A 23,032-nucleotide genomic window follows, 5' to 3' on the forward strand; every position below is an offset into this window, starting at 1 on the left:
GTTCCAGTTTGGGCACATGAATGCAGAATGCAAGCCTTGTGCTCATATCTCTGTAAAATTTTAACATTGTACTATGAAAATACTGACAGGCTGATACTTGCAATTACTTACATTTAAAAAATACTTTTCTTTGACAATAACAAAATTTTATTTCCAAATTACATGCTGTGGATACTCAAGGTGCATAGACAGCCTGTCCCGGAAACCATCTGCACCTCAAAGCCTTCTCGAGCAGCTGTTGATAAAGCAGCAGTTTCACTGCTTTCTGAAACCTGTATATTTCCATCAACACAACTCTGAATTCCAGAGAAGAATTAGAACTTCATATTTGCACTAGCTATTACGATGGTATGGGAGTAGAACTTTTCATATTTCAGTATTTGTCAAACATCCTTACTTTATGTATGACAAGTACAGTATGGGGACAATGTTAGATATGGAATGCAAATAGAATTCAGTGTCAGATGGGTTAAGTAATTCAAGTGCTTTGGAATAAATTTGTTCCGTTGGCATCTTACGTCATGTAAGGTTAGATGTGGGAGGTTCTAGCTGTCTTTTTAAAAGCATATAATGTCAGGAGAATCTGGAAAGAAAAGTGGAAGCTATAATTATGCGACCCTGTGACCGTCAAAAAATGATGTGAATTTGCATTTGTGATGCGGTAATCTCTGAGGCTTACAATGTTCATTCCCACACTCCCCAAGCAATTACCATTAGATTGTGAAGCAGACAGTCTTATCTATTCTAGTTCTGTTGTGAACATGCCTCAAGAGTAGGCCCAAGATAAAAAGATGCTCTCTGCTCAATAGCAAGAGCTGAAGGCTACAGAAATATCTCCTGATGTAAAAGGTTTATATTATGAGAAATATTTTCCTTGTAAATCTTATTCTGCAGTTTGATTCCTTAATTCTATATTTTGCATTTTGCATTTGAATTGTATCTACTTGCTCTTAGCACTGTTGGGAAACTTTATTGGGGATACTGGGAGCAGGATCCCAGATCCTGAAGCACATACAAGACTTATACTCATAATATTAACACATTTGTATTTAGATAATGCCTTGAATGTAAGAAAACATACCAGGAGACATCAGATTCTGGAGAAATGAAAAAAAAAGCTGGAACTGCCAGAAAAACTCAGCAGATATGGCACCATCTTAGCGTACAAAATGTTAACGCTGTTTTTCGGTCCACAGGTGCTACCAGAACCTGCTGAGTTTCTCTGGCACTTTCAGTTTCTATTTCAGATCACCAGCACTCACTTCAATTTGAGTGTTTCTTTCAGTGCCACTTCTCTTCCTGGTGTTCCCATTTCCAATAAATTCTGCTCCTCGTTCCAACAGAATTCTGTTGTTGTCATGCAGCTTGTACACTTTCATTGTTTTCTATTTCACTCCTAATAGTTCACAAGGTTTTTACCACAACTCATTTTCACACCTATATCTTCCTCAGTGACCGTTTTGGGCTTCTCCTTAACCCATGTGGATTCCAATTGAAACTCCATCTTTCATGTTTTGAATCCATCTAGGATATTTGTGTAACGCACAATGCATGTTGGATAGCTGTTCTTGCCATATCCTGAGATCCACAGATTGCCATGCTCCACCATATGCATACTCTTGACCTCTGTCCCCAAAAGCACCTCTTCGTGCTGTCTCAAAACTGTCCTGGTTCCCAGTTCCATTTTATTCAAGGCCTTCACAAGGAACTTTTTCTCTATTTTTCAAGTGTCAAGGAATGCATTTTTTTCTGAACAGTCACATTAAACTCAAAAATTTAATTCTGTTTCTCTCTCCACAGATGCTACCAGGCGAAATGAGTTTCTCCAGCATTTTTTCTTTTGTATTTTAAAAATACAGAGAGAGCAGATGGCAGGGTAGATCTGAGAGATTAGGAAGATGGTCTAAAGCTTGTTTGAAGAGAGAGATCCTGAGGTGATCCTTGAAAGAGGAAGAGGTTTGCAAAGAGACAGCTGAATCAGCCTAATACACTTGTACCAATAGTGAGATGAAGGGAGCTAAGAAACACTGGGACATAGCAAAAGGACCAGATATTTCAAGAGAATATAGAAAATAAACAAGTATCAGAGATAATGGGAACTGCAGATGCTGGAGAATCCAAGATAATAAAATGTGAGGCTGGATGAACACAGCAGGCCAAGCAGCATCTCAGGAGCACAAAAGCTGACGTTTCGGGCCTAGACTCTTCATCAGAGAGACTCTCTGATAATAATAGAATAATAGAATAATAGAAAATGCTAAAGAAATGCAACAGGCAGCCAAAGGGGTTAGCCAAAGGGGAGAAATGTAGTCTTGTAACACAGTGCCTTGAATACAATGGCTGAAATGCAAAGGAATGGGAGTGGAAACAAAAACAGAAACTGCTGGCAAAATTCAGCAGGTTTGGCAGCGTCTGCAGGAAAGAGTTAATATTTCGAATCCAGTGACCCCCCCAGATCTCCAACGTCCACAGCTGTTTTATTTTAATAAAAAGAGAACTTCATTTTGAACTATTTCCTCAGAAAGACTAATATTCAGGTTAAAAGCTGGCATGTAGCTGCAAAATTCAGGAGAAAAGCACAATGGATTGAGCATTATGCCAAAAAGTCATTTTATTTGAAAAAACATCATGGAGAACGATACATTACTTTTCATTTCTTGGTTCCAGTGTCAGTAACAACTACTTCCTGAATGTTAAATCTGGAACAGAGATTTTTTTAATAGAAGTGAAAGTTACCATAAAGAAAATTTTTGCTGTATTACTGCAGACTGTCATTTTTTTGTTACTTTCATGGGATGTGAGTGTCACTAGTAAGGCCAGCATTTATTACCCAGAGATTAGTTAAGAGTTGATCTGGAATCACACAGACCAGACCAGGTAAGGATATAAAATTTTATTCCATAAAGGTCATTGGTGAACCAAACATGTTTTAATTTAAAACAATGGTTAATAGTCACCTCTAGGCCAGGACCTGGTAGAAGACACACCCACAACCAACCCAATACTGCTGTAAGCTTCTTCAGGACAAGAAGAGCCCCAGTAATGTAAATTTTAAAAATTTATACAATGTTTTCTTGTCGGCCAAGAGAAGGCAAACTCCAGGACCAAAAAGGAAACATTGGGCCTTCTAGAACATAGAACATAGAACATAGAACAGTACAGCACAGAACAGGCCCTTCAGCCCACAATGTTGTGCCGACCATTGATCCTCATGTATGCACCCTCAAATTTCTGTGACCATATACATGCCAGCAGTCTCTTAAATGACCCCAATGACCTTGCTTCCACAACTGCTGCTGGTAACGCATTCCATGCTCTCACAACTCTCTGCGTAAAGAACCTGCCTCTGACATCCCCTCTATACTTTCCACCAACCAGCTTAAAACTATGACCCCTCGTGCTAGCCATTTCTGCCCTGGGAAATAGTCTCTGGCTGTCAACTCTATCTATGCCTCTCATTATCTTGTATACCTCAATTAGGTCCCCTCTCCTCCTCCTTTTCTCCAATGAAAAGAGACCGAGCTCAGTCAACCTCTCTTCATAAGATAAGCCCTCCAGTCCAGGCAGCATCCTGGTAAACCTCCTCTGAACCCTCTCCAAAGCATCCACATCTTTCCTATAATAGGGCGCCCAGAACTGGACGCAGTATTCCAAGTGCGGTCTAACCAAAGTTTTATAGAGCTGCAACAAGATCTCACGACTCTTAAACTCAATCCCCCTGTTAATGAAAGCCAAAACACCATATGCTTTCTTAACAACCCTGTCCACTTGGGTGGCCATTTTAAGGGATCTATGTATCTGCACACCAAGATCCCTCTGTTCCTCCACGCTGCCAAGAATCCTATCCTTAATCCTGTACTCAGCTTTCAAATTCGACCTTCCAAAATGCATCACCTCGCATTTATCCAGGTTGAACTCCATCTGCCACCTCTCAGCCCATCTCTGCATCCTGTCAATGTCCCGCTGCAGCCTACAACAGCCCTCTACACTGTCAACGACACCTCCGACCTTTGTGTCGTCTGCAAACTTGCTGACCCATCCTTCAATTCCCTCGTCCAAGTCATTAATAAAAATTACAAACAGTAGAGGCCCAAGGACAGAGCCCTGTGGAACTCCACTCACCACTGACTTCCAGGCAGAATATTTTCCTTCTACTACCACTCGCTGTCTTCTGTTGGCCAGCCAATTCTGTATCCAAGCAGCTAAGTTCCCCTGTATCCCATTCCTCCTGACCTTCTGAATGAGCCTACCATGGGGAACCTTATCAAATGCCTTACTGAAGTCCATATACACCACATCCACAGCTCGACCCTCATCAACTTTTCTAGTCACATCCTCAAAAAACTCGATAAGGTTTGTAAGGCATGACCTACCCCTCACAAAGCCGTGTTGACTGTATTTGATCAAGCCATGCTCTTCCAGATGGTCATAAATCTTATCCCTCAGAATCCTTTCTAACACCTTGCAGACGACAGACGTAAGACTTACCGGTCTATAATTGCCGGGGATTTCCCTATTTCCTTTCTTGAAGAGAGGAATTACATTTGCCTCTCTCCTCTTCTGTACCTAGACATTCCCTTTTAACTAGCTATGACTCCGCTTAAGAACATTTATTTAATAGTTTGCCTGTAGGTTCTGCCACTGCAAGTTCCCAAAGGTGGCATCAGAACTGCCTAATTTAATCACCCAATCGCTAACTTCCATCTGGGAAATTGCAAGTAACCAGCCGATGAGAGCTGGTCAATAAAATCTATCCTCTGGCAGAGTTAATCATTGACCTGTCCCTGGATTTATATTCAGTCTCTATATTTACATGGGGAGAAATCTTGGTCATTTGTTGAGACCTTCAATATTTTGATTTTATTTCCTATAATTTTTGTTTTGGAGCTTGAGCCAAGAACTGAAGTTGACTTATTGGACTTCAAGCACCAGCTTGATTCAAAAGACGGAACAAACAAACTGGTATTTGTTCATGAGGCAAAGTCTGGAAATTAATTGCAGGTTAAATCTTGCTCAGAGAAAACTTGAGATATTTTGGTTCCAAAAATGAATTATGCTCAGACGGCAGATCTTTGAACGTTAATAATTTCATAGGGAGACAACCAGTCCAACAAAGAGAAACCAAAGCTTGAACAGGTTTTTGAAGTGTACTTAAGTCAGAAGGATTATGCCTTTGAAAACTACAGAATGGAGGTTTGATTGCTCCCCGGCTATCCTCACATGAACAACTCATTGTGAGTTCAGAAAAATAGAGTATCAGTTATAGCTATCAAAAATATTCATCAGAACCAACTGGAAGTTATGGTATGTATCGATGTCTTCAGAAACCAAGCATGATACAATCCTTTGTCCCTGTGATACAGATTAAGGAATCAGTTTAAGTGAACTGGTCAGATATAATGGGAACTGCAGATGCTGGAGAATCCAAGATAACAAAGTGTGGAGCTGGATGAACACAGCAGGCCCAGCAGCACCTCAGGAGCACAAAAGCTGACGTTTCGGGCCTAGACCCTACATCAGAGAGGGGGATGAGGCGAGGGTTCTGGAATAAATAGGGAGAGAGGGGGAGGCGGACCGAAGATGGAGAGAAAAGAAGATAGGTGGAGAGGAGAGTATAGGTGGGGAGGTAGGGAGGGGATAGGTCAGTCCAGGGAAGATAGATGGGTCAAGGAGGTGGGATGAGGTTAGTAGGTAGGAAATAGAGGTGTGGCTTGAGGTGAGAGGAAGAACAGGTTAGGGAGGCAGAGACAGGCTGGGCTGGTTTTGGGATGCAGTGGGTGGAGGGGAGGAGCTGGGATAGTTGTGTGATACAATGGGGGGACCCCCACACCACCTCCCTCACCCCATCCCAGGCCCCAAGATGACTTTCCATGTTAAGCAGAGGTTCACCTGCACATCTGCCAATGTGGTATACTGTATCCATTGTACCCGGTGTGGCTTCCTCTACATTGGGGAAACCAAGCAGAGGCTTGGGGACCGCTTAGCACAACACCTCCACTCGGTTCGCAATAAACAACTGCACCTCCCAGTCGCGAACCATTTCAACTCCCCCTCCCATTCTTTAGATGACATGTCCACCCGGCACCTTCCCCTGCAACTGCAGGAAGTGCTACACTTGCCCCCACACCTCCTCCCTCACCCCCATCCTAGGCCCCAAGATGACTTTCCATATTAAGCAGAGGTTCACCTGCACATCTGCCAATGTGGTATACTGTATCCATTGTACCCGGTGTGGCTTCCTCTAAATTGGGGAAACCAAGCGGAGGCTTGGGGACCGCTTTGCAGAACACCTTCGCTCGGTTCGCAATAAACAACTGCACCTCCCAGTCGTGAACCATTTCAACTCACCCTCCCATTCTTTAGATGACATGTCCATCATGGGCCTCCTGTAACGCCACAATGATGCCACCCGAAGGTTGCAGGAACAGCAACTTATATTCCGCTTGGGAACCCTGCAGCCCAATGGTATCAATGTGAACTTCACCAGCTTCAAAATCTCCCCTTCCCCAACCGCATCCCAAAACCGACCCAGTTCGTCCCCTCCTCCCACTGCATCCCAAAACCAGCCCAGCCTGTCTCTGCCTCCCTAACCTGTTCTTCCTCTCACCTCAAGCCATACCTCTATTTCCTACCTACTAACCTCATCCCACCTCCTTGACCTGTCCGTCTTCCCTGGACTGACCTATCCCCTCCCCACCTATACTCTCCTCTCCACCTATCTTCTTTTCTCTCCATCTTCGGTCCGCCTCCCCCTCTCTCCCTATTTATTCCAGAACCCTCTCCCCATCCCCCTCTCTGATGAAGGGTCTAGGCCTGAAACGTCAGCTTTAGTGCCCCTGAGATGCTGCTTGGCCTGCTGTGTTCAGCCAGGTTCACACTTTATTATCTTAAGTGAACTGGTCAGTTGCATTTATTTCATTCCTTTTTACATTTAATTTTAACTGTGACTGTGTTTGACGTCTGCCTTGTGTGAGTGGGATTTAGAATCAAAGAAAATTGGGTTTTAATCATAGTCATGTATTCGATTACCTTGTAGTTTAACTTTGCTTGTGTATAGCTACTGTATTACCGATAAATTGTTAAACTTTCACTTAAGCTATAAACCTGAAGTCTGGTACTAATTATTCAAAAGGTCTGGTGAGAAACCATTAGGTCAATTTGAGGTTCATTGAATGTTTTAATTTTACTGTATTTTGAATACAAGAATAGGGAGGCTGATTTGATTTGGTTGTCTGTCTCCATATTGTAATACATTGCCTTGATTGAAAATAGGCTTTACTCAGACAAAGCACAGACAGAATTTTCAAAACCTAGCAAGGGATGTGTAAGAGTAATAAAAGTAAATAATGGATTCCAGGAGATGAAAACAGAAAGTTATTACAACAATGAAAATCAGTTAAAAACTAGTATGACTTGGAAGGAAAGTTATTGACCTGAACTGGAATTCCTTTTTCATACATGCAAAATGTAGTTAAACCAGTTCTTTCCAGGCTTTTCTGTTTTCTTCCCTAAACAAAAATTAAACTTAGAGTCAAAAATTAGAAATGAAGTATGACTATTGCAAATTAAAAACAACATTTTGATCACTATTTTATCGTTTCAATGCAGGTATAACACAAGTTAAATGAATAGTGAAAGCCACTTAGCAGTATCCCAAAAAAACCCCAAACTTCAACTTCACAGAAGCAATTGCTACTTATCAGTGTGACCTTCATTCATTTCATGCACCGCTCAAACATATGGGTCATAATCTTATAAGGGCCTGAACAATGTGGCTAAGGTGAGGAATGTAGCAGAATCACGTGAGAACTCTGATGAGACTTATCTCAATGTTGGGAGCGACTTGCTACATCTTTTATAATCTACCAGGCAGCAAGGCAACATTCACGCTAGGCAGTGGCAAGTTGACATAAAGAAGGGGATTAATGCCTATTAATTATCTCATTAATGGCATAACTCACCTAATTAATGTTCAGTTTCCTATCTTAGCAAACATACATGGTTTTGTGGCAGATCTGTCATTATGTTGCCAGTGAGGGAGAAAGCCAGATTACCAACCCTTGCCCATTGGCACAATAGCCTTTGAAGATGATTAAGCATCAAGGATGCCGGTCTTTTGATAGATATGTGCTGAATGGTGAGTTGTTCTGGGAATGGTGTGTGGTAAGCTGGTGCTAGAATCAGAAAGGGAAGATCCATAAGCTAGACAGTTAATGCAATCAGTTTGGTAAGACACAGCAAGAAATCTCATTTGGCCTTGCAGGGGAAATCTCTCCAAAAAAACCAACAACAACTGGCACTTAGCCAAAAAAGAAAGTGAAACTGACAGTGTAGTGCCAAATTATGTGTTATTTTGTGCTGTGGGTTCCTGTCCAGTTAAGAACTGATTGTGATTGATGATGTATGTATCCTTGTAAGCCATTACAGCCAGCAGATAGAAGAAGCTTGCATACTATTATGCTTTACTGGATTCAAAACATTAGCTTTGCTTTGCCTACAGATGCTGTCAAACTTGCTGAGTTTCTCCACGTTTTGCTTGTTTGCCTGGTTAGTTTGATGCCTCATTTGCTGTACAATTCAGCACTAAATGCATTACCAATGTGGCTTGCTTTCTTAGGCAACTGATTGGAATTCTATTTATTTGCAATCACCTGATGTAGAGCAGAAATCATTAAAATTGTTATGTTTGTTACTTTTACAGGCAAACCCTCCGCCCATTATTGTAAACACCGATTCTCTGGATTCTGGGCCTTACGTAAGTACTTTACGTGATTTGCTGCTTAAAATTCACTGCGAAGGAGATGGTCTGAGTGCCCTGAAAACAGGTTGAGGAAGTGATTTTTGTCTCATCATCTTCTGTCATTGGATTGGTTTCTCAGCGTCTCTAGTGTGACTTGAGAGGAGCCTGCGCATGGTTCACTCTCTGGTTGTGTGCCTGGTCGCCAACAGTCCTCCAAATCCTCCAAAGACAGTGGCTGGAGCTGTTTCTTCCTTGGCCAGTTGTGGAGTTATCACTGTGAAGTGCTCATCAGATTGCGTATGCATACTCGCTGCCAAAGGCTCACCCAAAGTGTCAGTATCTGAGCTGGTAGATGGTGCAGGAGGAAGATTTGCCAATTCTGCCTCTGAGCACCCTTCTCCTCAGACATCAACGATGTGGTTTCTGTAGGAATAGGCTGTTTCTCTGTGTTGCCAGTGGTGGAGATGCTGGTGGAACCAGTGAGACGAAACACCAAGAAGGTATCAGAAGCTAGAGGTTAGAGATAGTAAGAACTGCCAATGCTGGAGTCAGAGATAATGCACTGTGGAGCTGGATGAACACAGCAGGGCAGGCAACATCAGAGGAGCAGGAAAGTTGACGTTTCAGATCGGGACCCTTCTTCAAAAATTCGGAAAAAGGGTCCTGACCCGAGACATCAACTTCCCTGTTCTTCTGATGCTACCTGGCCTGCTGTGTTCCTCCAGCTCCACACTGTGTTATAACAGCCAGAGGTTAGTAGTGGTGTGCAATGATTGAGAGTAACAGTGGGGGTCACTGCGAGAGTTGCAGTGAAATGCGAAGTGAGATTCACTCTCTTGGCAGTACATGGATGTCTCAGCATCCCCACAGGAGCAGATCCCGTCTTTCCAAGAGTCAAGATTCTTGCCTCCTTGGGGCTGAGGAGCTGAATGACTGGTATCTCTCTGCTCATCCAGGCTGTTTCTGCCCTATTCCCCTGGAATGAAAGAAAAGGCGAAATTCAGTGAGGTGAAAGTGGGTAACACAGTTATTAGTGCTGATTAAATTCATGTGCCAAGTGAATAGGTAGCTCAGAGGCCATGCTGTGTTCATGATGTGTGAAGTTAGTAGGTGTGAGTTGAGAGTGGGTGAGGGAAGATGTTGCAGATGTATGTCAAGTGGCAGTACATTAGCCTTGGTCGAAAGCACATTCAACCCATCAAGTCCACACTGACCTCAGAAGAGCATCCTACCTGGACCCACCCTCCAACCTATCCCTGCATATCCCATGGCTAGTCCACTTAGCCTGGACATCCCTAGATACTATGGACAATTTAGCACAGCCAATCCACCTGACTGCATATCTTTTTGAAGTGTGGGAGGAAACCGGAGCACCCAGAGGAAACCCATGCAGGCAGGGGGAGAATGTGCAAACTCCACACAGACAGTCACCTGAGGTTGGAATCAAACCCAGGTCCCTGGCACTGTGAGGCAGCAGTGCTAATCACTGTGCCACTGTGCCTTGGACCTGGAGCTCAAATGATAGTCCATTAAGCTGTATGATAGCTATAAAAATAGCCCATTGTCAGTGTCGGTAACTGTACTACAGATTCAAAGGCCATATCGAGAGACATATGTAAGTCACCTTTTGAAAATCTAATTACTGAACTCTTAATGGAGGCACACTCCTCTCCAATCTGATGCCCACAACAAATATGGCAGCAGTTACAGCTGCAGTGCCAGATGCAACTAAGTTAACATCCGTTCCTCTGGTTGAAGGACTTCACTTGCAGATTGTTTTACAGGTACTGTACATTTATAAATTGACTGCAGAGTTGCACACACATTCATCAGAGTGTCTCAAAAACAGCTTACCCCTGTGCCACAGCAGGCATTTGATGACTCTATAAAACCTTTGAAAAGGAGATTCCTCTCTTGATTGATGTGTCTGACTTTCCAGCAGCAAATACCCTTAGCTTCTATCTCTAGCTCCTCTGGTCCCTGTTACACAGGACATCATCCTATGTATTACACTCAACTTTCCCTACTTCACCTGAGTTGATGTCTGGGGAAGGAAAGATCTGTTGATAATCCTGTAGAAAGGTGATGAAGAAGAGAGGAGGCATTCCTCTTGATGCTCTTCCCAGTGTCCTTCTGCTAGTGTACAATGGTCTGGCATATTCAACCAAATTTTGATCTGACACATACTTAGTGTATTGTGAATAATTTCAGCTGAGCAGCAGAAACTTAGTAGACATAGAAGGGAAATATCCTATCCAATTTCTGTTATATCCCTATCTGCATTGTTTTCTCTTCTACTTTCAAAACTTCTTCCTTTAAGGGATGAGTAGGGAACTTCCCTCACTTGGATTTTAGGATATTTTAGGATGAAAGTATTAATGTTTGCAATCTTATGAAATAAACCCTTGGGCCAAAGTACTCCCTAATGTGATTGTAACTGATACTGGAAACAAATAAACATATATAGCTTGTGCCTCATTTGTTATTAGGCTATGAAGTAAGAGTATTTTCAGGGAATGGAAAAAGCTGTGAAGATTGTTCTTGTACCTTATAAACATTATAGGACAGATATGGTGTTAATCACAAAGAAGGCAAGCACTATGATAAATGTGTTTATTCCAATTAATTTTCATGAGGTGTGATTGTCTAATTGTGTCATGGCTAACCTGGTAAAGCTGCTAAACTACTGAGTAGCCTAGCTGGCTGACATTGCAAGTGCAGTCACTGCTATCACCAATTTCTTTCCGTCTTGTCTGACAGCCCCCCTTTTTTTGGCCTCTTTCCTTCACTGCCAATACCTGCTTCCTCCTTTGCCTTGTTTTGGATGAAATCTATATGGACAATTAAAAAAAACTAGGAGCTTTTGGCCCTATTTCTTTTATATTGTCTGGGTTCCTTATCCTAGATAATTGCTGGCCTAGCTTTTCAAGTGCTGTCAGTACCATACTTTTATCTTCTCCCACCTCCACCACTACCACTCCACCCTCCACAGAACTCAGTGCAAATTGTTCTGGCGTCCTCAATGTTACAAATAATTCTATTTCGGCAAGTTTCACAAGGCCAATGCCAAATCATTTCATTTGGGAGACATCCCATCCTCTTGAATGAGCCACTGTCGATCAACCACAATAAAGTGTTGTCCCAGAGCAATGAATGTAATGAGCTCAGATTGATTGTTCAAATCCAACTACTATTAAAAGAAGCACATATTCAAATACAAATTAAGGACATTTTCTTTTAAGAAATGTTACTGTAAGCTTGTATACATCATTGATCAGGCAATATTTGAACCTCTTCGTTTAAACATGATTCTCAATGGAATGTTAGTACACTAAAGTGAATTGAAAGAATTAAGCATTTAGGTTATGAGTTTAATTGAAGAAGAGGATCACATCAATCAAAGGTATAGTGGTGAAAATTGTTAAATAACATGAAGGAGATGAGTTGTAACATGGATTTTTGATGTAGAACTGTAAAAACATAAGAAAACAAAAAAGTATCGTTACTCCCAAAAATAGGTGAATATTTGGAATGCATTCCCGTTAAAAGTACTTGTTGTCATCCCAGTTAGAATCTTAAATGCATGTTGAATGGTTATCTATCATGAGTAGAATTATGAAATGTAAGAATATATATTGATGAAGATGATCGAATGCTTCATGCAATAAGATTGTTGTTGAAATGTTAATACTATAGCAATCTAAGTTCAAGTGATTGTTAATGTCCACCACGGAATACAATTGTGTAGGGCTGCAAATTATTTGGTCCTTTTTTATGTCTCTAGAAAATGATTCACTACCTCCGCAACCTTCACTACCAGGATTCAAATAGATGAAATAAAATGCAAACGTTATTTGTCTACCTCATCTGAATAATTGTGGCATTGGCCCACGTGGCTCCTATGCTGCTGTCAGCTCCTGCCAGTTGTTTGCAGACTTGACATGCAACAGGACAGCACAGAGACTTGTGTACAGATCACCATAGTACCAATAACCTGCTCTTCTTTAAAACAGGCTTTATCTAGAACACAAGCTACAGTAAACAATATTGCTGCTATGTAAGTTATGGCTAAGTAAATATCAGGTTAGAGTAAGGGATCCATAGTGAAGAGTTGAAGCTGTTAGCATGGGTAATGCAGCTGGACAAGAGGAGAAACACTGTGGGCTGGATGCTCAATTTGCCAATAGGGCTGAGCGTCTTTGTGGAGAGGCATTGCAAAGCGCACTCCTGAAGAGCGCCACCAGATTCTAATTCCCCAAAATATGACAGTTTTCAAATGTGGAAGACTATGCACTTCCAGCAAACAGACTGTTGAGCTCCTTAGATAATAAAGTGTGAAGCTGGATGAACACAGCAGGCCAAGCAGCATCTCAGGAGCACAAAAGCTGACATTTCAGGCCTAGTCCCTTCATCAGTGATGAAGCAATATTGTTTACTGTAGCTTGTGTTCTAGATAAAGCCTGTTTTAAAGAAGAGCAGGTTATTGGTACTATGGTGATCTGGACACAAGTCTCTGTGCTGCCCTGTTGCATGTAAAGTCTGCAAACAACTAGCAGGAGCTGACAGCAGAATAGGAGGCACATGGGCCAATGCCACAATTATTCAGATGAGGTAGACAAATAACATTTGCATTTTATTTCATCTATTTTAATCCTGGTAGTGAAGATTGCGGAGGTAGTGAATCATTTTCCAGAGACATAAAAAAGGACCAAATAATTTGCAGCCCTACACAATTGTATTCCGTGGTGGACATTAACAATCACTTGAACTTAGATTGCTATAGTATTAACATTTCAACAACAATCTTATTGCATGAAGCATTCGATCATCTTCATCGACATTTATTATCTTGGATTCTCCAGCATCTGCAGTTCCCATTATCACTGTTGAGCTCCTTAACCAACTTCAGAGGAGTAGTTTGAAATTTTCATTGGCAGGCACCAAGAAAACACAATGTCTGGGTCACATCAGTGTGCAACTGTCATAAACACAGCAACAAGCCATGCGAGCTACAAGTCAGCATACTTAAGAGAATAATGCTCATTTGATCAACCAATGACACAGAGTTGTGACTGCTAGCACTGCGAAACTTACTCTTTTTGAGCAGTGAGTAGTGAAACTCCCAAGAGTGACATGAACTTGCTGGTATTACTTGAGCAACAGAGACCGCCAGAAGAAACCCTGGTAAACAAATAGTGCCAATTATGAGTGTTGAATTGGGAGTTGGCTGCTCCAACAGTGGAGAAAGCAACAGTAAGGGCTGCAGTAGACCATTCTCCAGATCAACGCGGAGCAGAGGAACACAAAGACGGATTGCAAGAGGAAAAAGATGTAACCAAGACATTAAATCTACAACCTAAGAGATGCAGGTGAAAGAACACCAGTGTCATATGATATTGTATCTAACCAGGCAGTTTGTCTTGGACACACTGGGCCACAATGACCTGAAGTTTTGCAGATCTCATTATGGTTACCCTACCTACAACTGTCAAGTCTGTAGCACTTAACTTCTGTGCTTCTGGATTGTTTCAAGGATCAGATGCAGACCTAGCTGGCATCTCAAACTTGAATGTTCGTCATGCCCTCAGGCAGGTCACAGATGCCTTAATCCAAAATCACTTTGAACAGGTGGGCCTGCTTTGAGGTCTTTGGGGTTAACTGTCATGAGTGGATTATCTCAGATAAATCTTACAGGGGGCTGAGTGACATAGACAATGGTGATGTGTGGCAGAATTGAACAAGAAATATGACAAGGCCCATTTCAACATCAGGAGCAACTTGTGCAATCTTTCATGCTTCTCACAAGACATGGCAAGATTCTTACTAGATAGTGATGAGATTCCAATGCAGTTAAATGCCATGTTAAGACTACAACTTGCCATATTAATATTCAGCTTGCCATCTTACCATGGTCAAAGTCAAGTAAACTTGACAAGGAAACAGAATATATTTCAGAATAATGAGGCGTACAAAAAGATCAGAGGTATAGATAGAGTGGATAGCCAGAGACTTTTTCCTAGGGTGGAGGTAGCTATTACGAGGGGACATAGTTTTAAAGTGAGTGGAGGTAGATGTAGGGGAGACGTAAGAGTTAGGTTCTTTACTCAGAGAGTGGTCGTGACGTGGAATGCATTGCCAGAGAGAGTAGTGGAGTCAGCCTCATTAGGGACATTTAAGTGGCTATTTGGATGATAATATAAGGTAGAGGTGGAGGTTAGGTTAACCTTAGGTTGAGGGTAAAGGTTCAGCACAACATCTTGGGCCAAAGGTCCTGTACTGTTCTATGGTCTATGTTTTTTTAATATATTTCTGAAGGATTCAGCTCACTGCTTGCTCTGAATGATTTCCACATTGCTTGCGCAGCACAGGAAATGATCATTAGTGCTGGCCACACAGTTTCTCCACAGAAGTTGGCATATGGCATCCAGCAGACCCTCGTGACGATCCTAAAACTTCTCCAGTGCACTAGCATTGCCGTCTGGAAACACAGACTGGTAATGAACGGTAGCTTGGCAACTAGCAGCAAAAAGCCGAAGTGAATTTCTTTGCAAATAGGCACGTACACCCAGCCCACAGACTGTACTATGTTTCGTCTCAGGGCTACTCAGGTTGCATCTCAAGGCTGCTGGCTTGCTGTCTTAGTGCTCACCCACTTAACACCTTATCTGCATACTCACAGCATCACTGCCTCACCTTGCCTTGCTGTGCCAATGAGAACAGTCACAAAAACACACAGCTTGTTTTGCTGCTAAGCAATTCTCAGTCAAAGGGCTTATAGAACCTTTGTGCACTACATGAATATCACAAGTACTCTATGTGCCAGCAACCCATGCAGCAAGCAAGCAGCCAAGCATGCAACACTTAGGAGCATAAACCTCAATAGAGTCCATGGAAGCACCGTCAGTCGGGGGTGGGGTGAGGCTAGACACAGTAAGTCAAGGGCAGGTATCATCCAATACATGTCCAAAACATTGGCCACGGTCGAGTATCCAGTCAGATGTTTTATTGGTCAGTGATCTGTGCCTCTGCTGTTCGGGAAGTGGGTAATGGTCATTCCATTGCCTCAGTGGTAGACAGTCCATGAAGTAGGGCTAATGCAGTAAGAGTGACATATTGACACCATTCAGGGTCTAGGTAAGCCTCACCCAATCATGTTGATTGTGGGGTGGACCAGGGTTAGTCTGTCAGGCTTATCCATAAAAGCTTAGGGGGAAGGGGCCAAGTGGAGCCATTGCTCTGGGACTTCAGGTCAGCAGGTTACTTGGCAATAATAAGACCTCCAGGGCCTTAGGAAGGGCGCAATACAGTTGCAAAGGGAAATGTTAGGATTTGCGGTGGGGGAAAAGGCATGATTGGAAGGATGTAATGTGGGTAGAGCGCTTCCACTACTGGAATCGCTCTGGCTTGAAAGGGGCAGTGGGGAGCTTATGACCACACCGGGTATGGTCACCTTGCACACCAGGGCCTGTGTGATGGGGTAGGTTCATGTAGACAGGTGGGGTGGAGACTTGGGAGAAGACTGAAGGCTGGGTGGATTTACAGGGTGTGCTACTAGGGAGTGATGTGGATGTTTAGGGACTCATTGGCATTTTCAGGCTGTGACCCCACCAGAAGAGGAGCACTCGTTGTCACCTTCCATCAAAGTGCAGATTGAAATTTGTGCCATAATGAAGAAAATAGCCGAAGTACACATGGAGTGGGTGGGGTAGGTGACTCAACCCTTAAGGGGGACACTGCAGCAATCACCAATCCCAGGGCTTTTAAAGAGCAACAACATTGGTCACAGACTTATAAATGGTACAGCACTCAGGCATGCAGGCTTGCCATTCCCTAGCCATCCTACAACATTGACTGTCTCTGTCTGTTGCACCTCGCTGGCACATCTGATTGGTAACTCATTCATAGATTCATCTTTCCACACAGAGGGAACAAACCATTAGGAATATTAAACTAGGAAAGTCAAATGTATTGGTAAGACCCAATGCTGTATGTACACATCACTCTCCCCACTTCTGGTTGGTTCAGTAGGCTCTATGTACAGACTTCCATTCATTGAGCTTGATCTATGGCCATGGTCGTTTGCCACATGGTGTGAAAATGCATTTAGCTTCCGCAGTGAGGTGCTCACCTGACTGTGTACCCTCACTTACTATGCTTAAAGTTACCCTTGAGATATCGGTATTTGAGCTTGCAAGGGCTGAGGAGACAGCCTTGCCAATGCTTCCTCTGAGGCTTCGGCACTCCCATCCTTGGAATCCCTGGAGGGCACATCTGGCGGAGACAAGTATTTCTGACAGAGGTCGTGAGAAGGCAAGCAAAAACTGCAAGACAGAAGAGGTATAGCGCCGCAGCCAATGATTAGATGTGACGTGCAATGATTGAGACTGACAGCAAAGTTAACGGGAGAGTGGCATTGGAATGAAGAAAGGTACATACTCGCTTGGTGGACCATGGAAGTTTTGGCAACCTTGCAAGGGTGAGAATATTGTCCTCATAAGTGGTGAGGATGCTGATTTGAAGCAACTCATCCCACCTGTACAGGCTTGCTCTGCCCTGCCTTGGACTGTCTTGTAACACCAGAAATTGGGGAAATTAGTCAGATAACAGTGGGTGACACGGTTGGTAGTGCTGGTGCTTGTGAGGGAAAGGCGTTCAAGTATTCCAAAATACTGAGGAGGCAGTGCAGAGAGAATGCAGAATTAGTAGTGTGGGAGGTTGTGGGGGAAATGGGCTGAGTGTGACTGAGGGATGGCGTTGAACGCAGTAGTGAGAGTGGCTAGTATGAAAATTAGTGGGAGATGGTTGCCATTGCTCAGACTGAGGGAGTATGAGATAATGGAATGCAGAGGGTTGTTCTGCCAGCATGTGCTGAGCTTTACTGGAATACTGCAGCAGGTCCAAAACAGAGATGTTGGCCAGCGAACACGATGGTATGTTGAAATGACAGACAACTGAAAGCTCAGGGTCATTTTGCAGACAGAACCTACAAAGAACTCACAACTCTGTTCTAAAAAGCAGTCACCCAGTCTGCGCTACATCTCCCAAGTGTAGAGGAGACCACATTGTGAGCAGGAAATATAGTAGATTAGATTGAGTGAAGTGCTGGTAAATTGCTGCTTCATCTGGAAGATGTGTCTGGGACCTTGGATAGTGAAGAGGGAGAAAATAAACAGGCAGATATTACACCTTCTGTGGTTGGATGTTAAGGTGCTGTCGGTTGTGGGGAAATGTTGGGAATGGTGCAGAAGTAGACTAAGGTGTCGTAGAGGCAGTGGTCTCTGCAGAAGGCTGACAAGGGAGGGGAGGGAAGGGGAGGCAAACATGTGTCTGGTGCTGGCATTCCACTGGAGGCAGTAGAAATGGCAGCTAATGTCCCTTTGGAACTGGATGCTGGCGGGATGGTAGGTGAAGACATGGGAGACCCAATCGCTCTTGTGAGAGGAAAGAGAGGGGTTGAGAGCTGAAGTACAGGAAATGGGGTGGTTGCAGCTGAGGGGTTTGTCAACCAAGGTGCTGGGGAATCCTTGGCTGAGGAAGAAAATGAACAATTCTGAGACCCCCTCATTGAAGTTTGCACCATTATAACAGATGCAATGGATATGGAGGAAGCAGGGAGTGAGGATATATTGTCAAGATAACTGTAGGAGTTCATGTGTTTGTAGTGGATATGAGTGGCCATCCTAACCCTAGAAGTGGAAATATCAAGAAAGGGAAGGGAGGAATCAGAGGTGGACCAGGTCAAGGTGAGAGCGGGGTGGAAATTAGAAGCAAAATTGATAAACTTTTCCAACTCCAAACAAGAGAGAGAAACCGTACTGATGATTTCATCGATATACTGGAGTAAGAGTTGAGGGTAGGGGCTGGAACAGGACAGGAACAGGGAGCGTTCCACCAATCCCTCAAAGAGATAGGCATAACTGGAGACCATGCAGGTATCCATTGCCAACCCTTTGACCTGAAGAAAGTAGGAGGAGTTAAAGGAGAAGTTGTTCAAAGCAAGAATGAGCTTTCCCAGGTGGATGAAAACAGTTCAAGCCTGTTTTCCAGGAAGAAATGGAGAGTCCTGAGACAATTCTGATGAGGGATGGATATGTAAAAGGCTTGCGTGTCCATAGCATAGAGGAGGTGGCTAGAACCCATGAACTGGAAATTCTGAAGCTGACATCAGAAGAATCACAGATTTATGTGGACAAAGGGAGAGAAAAAAAAAATCAAGCCAAGGTAGGAAGAGGTGAGTTCTGTGGGGCAGGAGCAAGCAGAATCGATGAGTCTGCCTGGGCAGTGCTGTTTGTGGATTTTAGGAAGAAGATAGAAACAGGCTGTTTGGGGTTTGGGAAGTATGAGCTTGGAGGCAGACCCAAACCTGTCTTTATAATCACACCTGCCACAAGGGTGCCACTGTTGTTGCCTGACAGGCTGAGCTCTACATCTCAGATACCTCCTCCTATCTCCCCTAGACCATGACCCCACCATGGAACAACTGGCTATTTTGTCCACAAATGTTACTAATCTCATTTCATCTGGTGATTTTACTCCCACCTCCAAGCTCAGAGACCCCAAACGTGCATTTGATCTCCTGGCATCTGGTGTCACTGAGGATATTAAGGAAGATAATCAGCTCATGGTGTATGACTCTTCTCAACTCTGAACTCACCTTCATCTTGCAGTCCAATCTTAACTATCCTCCACATTGATCTAGTGCTCAGATCCACCAGCTCAGCACATACATTGATTGGTGTAGAGTTCAGATCAACATTAGAGGTGGTTCAGACGAGTTTTATTCAAATGATACCCAGAATGAGCAGGTTGTCTTATGCAAATAAAACAGTTGAGTAGACTGGGCTTGTTTCCACTGGAGTTTTGAAGAGTGACATGTGATTTTATTGAATTAAATAAGATCCTGATCAGCCTTGACAGTGTGGACATAGAAAGGCTGTTTCTTGTAGCTCACTTGTGGCTCAGTCCAAAATTAAAGGCTGCTGTTCAAATGTAGACATTTTCCTTTTTAGGTAGAGATGAGGAGAGTTTTTTTTCTGTTCGAGGATTGTGTGACATTGAAACTGACTCCCTCAGAAGGCGGTGGAGGCAGGTTCATGAATTTTTTTTTCATGCAGAGTGAGATAGATTCTTATGAGACAAGGGAATGAAAGTTTACCAGAGGTGCTTGGGGACATGGAATCCAAAACACAAACAGATCAGCTGTGATCCTATTGAATGGTGGAGCAGGCTTGAGGGGCTGAATGGTCTACTTCTGTTCCAATTTCGTATGTCTATATCAGGTGATCCATCTGCACAAGATTGTGCTGCAGCCAGCACTCAGATAAAGGTTGGTACATTTGGCAGCTCGTGGCAGGGCGAGATGGCAAATGCATATCACTGCATAGGACTTGTATGAGAACCTCAATAGGATATCATAGGGGAGAATACTGAATGGGTGTACACAGCAAGATGTTGGTGGCACTGGCCAGAAACTGCCTGCCACTGTCAAGAAACATTCAAGACTGATACTTCAATTTGGCAGGAAAGATGCCTTGAAACCAGCCCTCTCCGTAATCTCTACTCCATCTCAATGAAGACGCAGAATCAATACAATCACTGCCTGCCCACCTGTGGCATAGTCTGCATTAACAGGTCACTTATTCCTTTGCTTACTTTCTGAAGGTGTGGCAACCCTCTCCCATGCATTGAAGAACCCACCAAAACAACTCCAAACACACTTCAGGCATTTTTTAAAAAAGTTTAATTCTTTCATGGAATGAGGGCACTGCTGGCTAGGCAGCATTTATTGCCCATTCCTAACTTCCCATAGGGTAGCTGAGAGTCAACCACATTGCTGTGGATCTGGATTCACATATAGGCCAGACCAGGTAAGGACAGCGTTTTCCTTCCCTACAGCACATTCTGAACCACATGGGGTTTTCCTAACAATCACAATGATTTGATAGTAGTTGTTAGATTCTTAAATACAGACTTTTATTAAATTCAAATTCTACCATCTGCTGTGGTGGGTTTTGAACTCAAATTCCCCAGAATGTTACCTTGATCTCTGGATTAACTGTCCAGCTATAATATCATTAGGCCATTTCCTCCCCTATTTCTGATGGAAAATTTTGCAGAAGTTACTTAGCAATAATCAGCGTATCTGGGCGACGTGGTGGCTCAGTGGTTGGCACTGCTACCTCACAGCGCCAGGGACCTGGGTTCAACTCCAACCTCAGGCGATTTCATGTGTGGAGTTTGCACATTCTCCCCATGTTTGCATGAGTTTCTTCTGGGTGTTCTGGTTTCCTCCCACTGTCGAAAGATGTGCAAGTTAGCTGGATTGGCCATGCTAAATTGCCCATGGTGTTCAAGGCTGTGCAGGATTGTTGAGGTTACAGGGTTAGGGTGAACTGTGTGGAATGTCTTTGGAGGGGTTGGTATGGAGTTGATGAGCTGAATGGCCTGTTTTCACACTGTAGAGATTCTATGATTCTATGACCCTTTAAATAATGGCACTATGTTGGTTCATCTTACAATTTCATGCTTATTTTTCTCTTGAATAAACAATGCAGACTCTCTATATTCATTGCCCAAATTTAGGATTCTGGTATCGCATCAGCCAGATGGGGTTTATATTGTCAGGATAGTGCTGAATCACAAATTTCCCCTGCATGTGAAAGAAACACCCACATGGATTCATATCTTCACAGAATGTCATGCAGACTGAGCAGGAAGCAGCTGGTGGCAACAGGTGGACACTGAGCGTGGTGCATGGCATCTAAAATGCTGCTACATATATGAGGCAAATTTTCATTCAGAAAGCTTTACTGGATTTAAGTGCAGAAATCAAGAAGAGAGTTTGCAGAAACTTCACAGGAGGCTAAATTAATAGGATAGCATGCATGTTGGATTAGATGGATAAAGCTTATAATTAGTTGATGACAAAAAGTGTGCCTATACAACATAATGGCTTTGTGTCTTGCATAACAAAAATGCCTGACACGAAAAATGAGAAAGGCATGGCTAACAAGGGAAGTGTATTAGGTCAAAGGAGAAGACTTATAAAGTTCCAGGAGAAAAAACCTTGTAAGCTTTAGGGTTTAGAGAAGTTTAAAATTCAGCAAAGGAGGACCATGAAATTGATAAAGAATATGAATGTAAAATAGCAAGGAATACAAAAACAGATTTGTGAAAGCTTCTGTAAGGATGTAAAAAGGAAAAGATTAGCAAAGACAAATGTGAGATCTTTTGCAGGCAAATAAAGTGAAACCAAATAAGTACTTTGTACCATTCTTTACAAACATAAGAATTTTCCCTTAAATAATTAAGATCCAAGTGTTTAGTCAATGTGTGTAACTGAAATAAACTGGTATTAGAAAATAAAGTAGCACTGCTGAAATCAATGGGTCCAGAAGTTGACCCGGAACCCAGTAACCTTCACCCTAAAATGTTGAAAAGGATGGCTGCAGAGACGGTGGATGCAATGCTGATCATATTTCAAAATCCTAATAATTCTGTAACAGTATCTACAGATTAGATGGTTGCAAATCTGACGACAGTATTTAAGAAAGCATGAAGCGAGAAAATGGAACCAAAGATCTGTTCACCTTACATTAATAGTTGGGAAAATACTAGAATCTATTATAAAAGATGTGATTGCAGATTATTTAGAATTTAATTGTCTAATTTATCAGAGTCAACTTGTAAGGAGAATTCATGTTTGACAAACCTGACAGAGTATTTTGCAGAAATGGTGAAGGGTCTAGGCCCGAAACGTCAGCTTTTGTGCTCCTGAGATGCTGCTTGGCCTGCTGCGTTCGTCCAGCCTCACATTTTATTATCTTGGATTTTCCAGCATCTGCAGTTCCCATTATCTCTGAGAGTATTTTGCAGATGTTATTAACAAATTAATAAGAAGGAACCATCAGATGTGTTCTCTTTGGATTTTCAGAAGGTTTTTGAATAAGTCCCCCAAAAGAAATTAGTAAACAAAATTAAAACACATAGAATTAGGAAATAATATACTAACATGGATTGAGCTTTGGCTAACAAGCAGAAAGCAGTGCATGGGAATAAATCAGTCATTCTGAGGTTGGCAGGTTGTGACAAGTGAGGTACCGCAAGGATTGTTAGCCTTTATCACAAGAGAATTTGAACAAAGAAATATTGTTTAACTTGGTTAAGAACATAGTGAGACCACACTGGAGTATTGTGTGCTTTTCTGGTCCCCTTTTCTAGGGAAAGATATACTTGCCATAGAGGGAGTTCAGCAGTGGTTCACCAGACTGATTTGTGGGAGGAGAGGTTAAG

General features: G+C 42.7%; 1 protein-coding gene across 7 annotated transcripts in view; it reads left to right on the forward strand.

The window, feature by feature from the left end:
* Positions 1-23,032, forward strand: part of dlg3 (discs, large homolog 3 (Drosophila)) — a 483,556-nt gene that overhangs the window by 235,966 nt on the left and 224,558 nt on the right. For all 7 annotated transcript variants that reach the window (XM_059651426.1, XM_059651427.1, XM_059651428.1 and 4 more), the window contains one exon: positions 8,702-8,755. In XM_059651426.1, coding sequence (XP_059507409.1) covers positions 8,702-8,755 — 54 coding nt within the window. The remainder of the gene's footprint in view (positions 1-8,701; positions 8,756-23,032) is intronic.

The sequence above is a fragment of the Stegostoma tigrinum genome, chromosome 15 (genome assembly GCF_030684315.1).
Source record: "Stegostoma tigrinum isolate sSteTig4 chromosome 15, sSteTig4.hap1, whole genome shotgun sequence".
NCBI classification, from domain to species: Eukaryota; Metazoa; Chordata; class Chondrichthyes; order Orectolobiformes; family Stegostomatidae; genus Stegostoma; species Stegostoma tigrinum.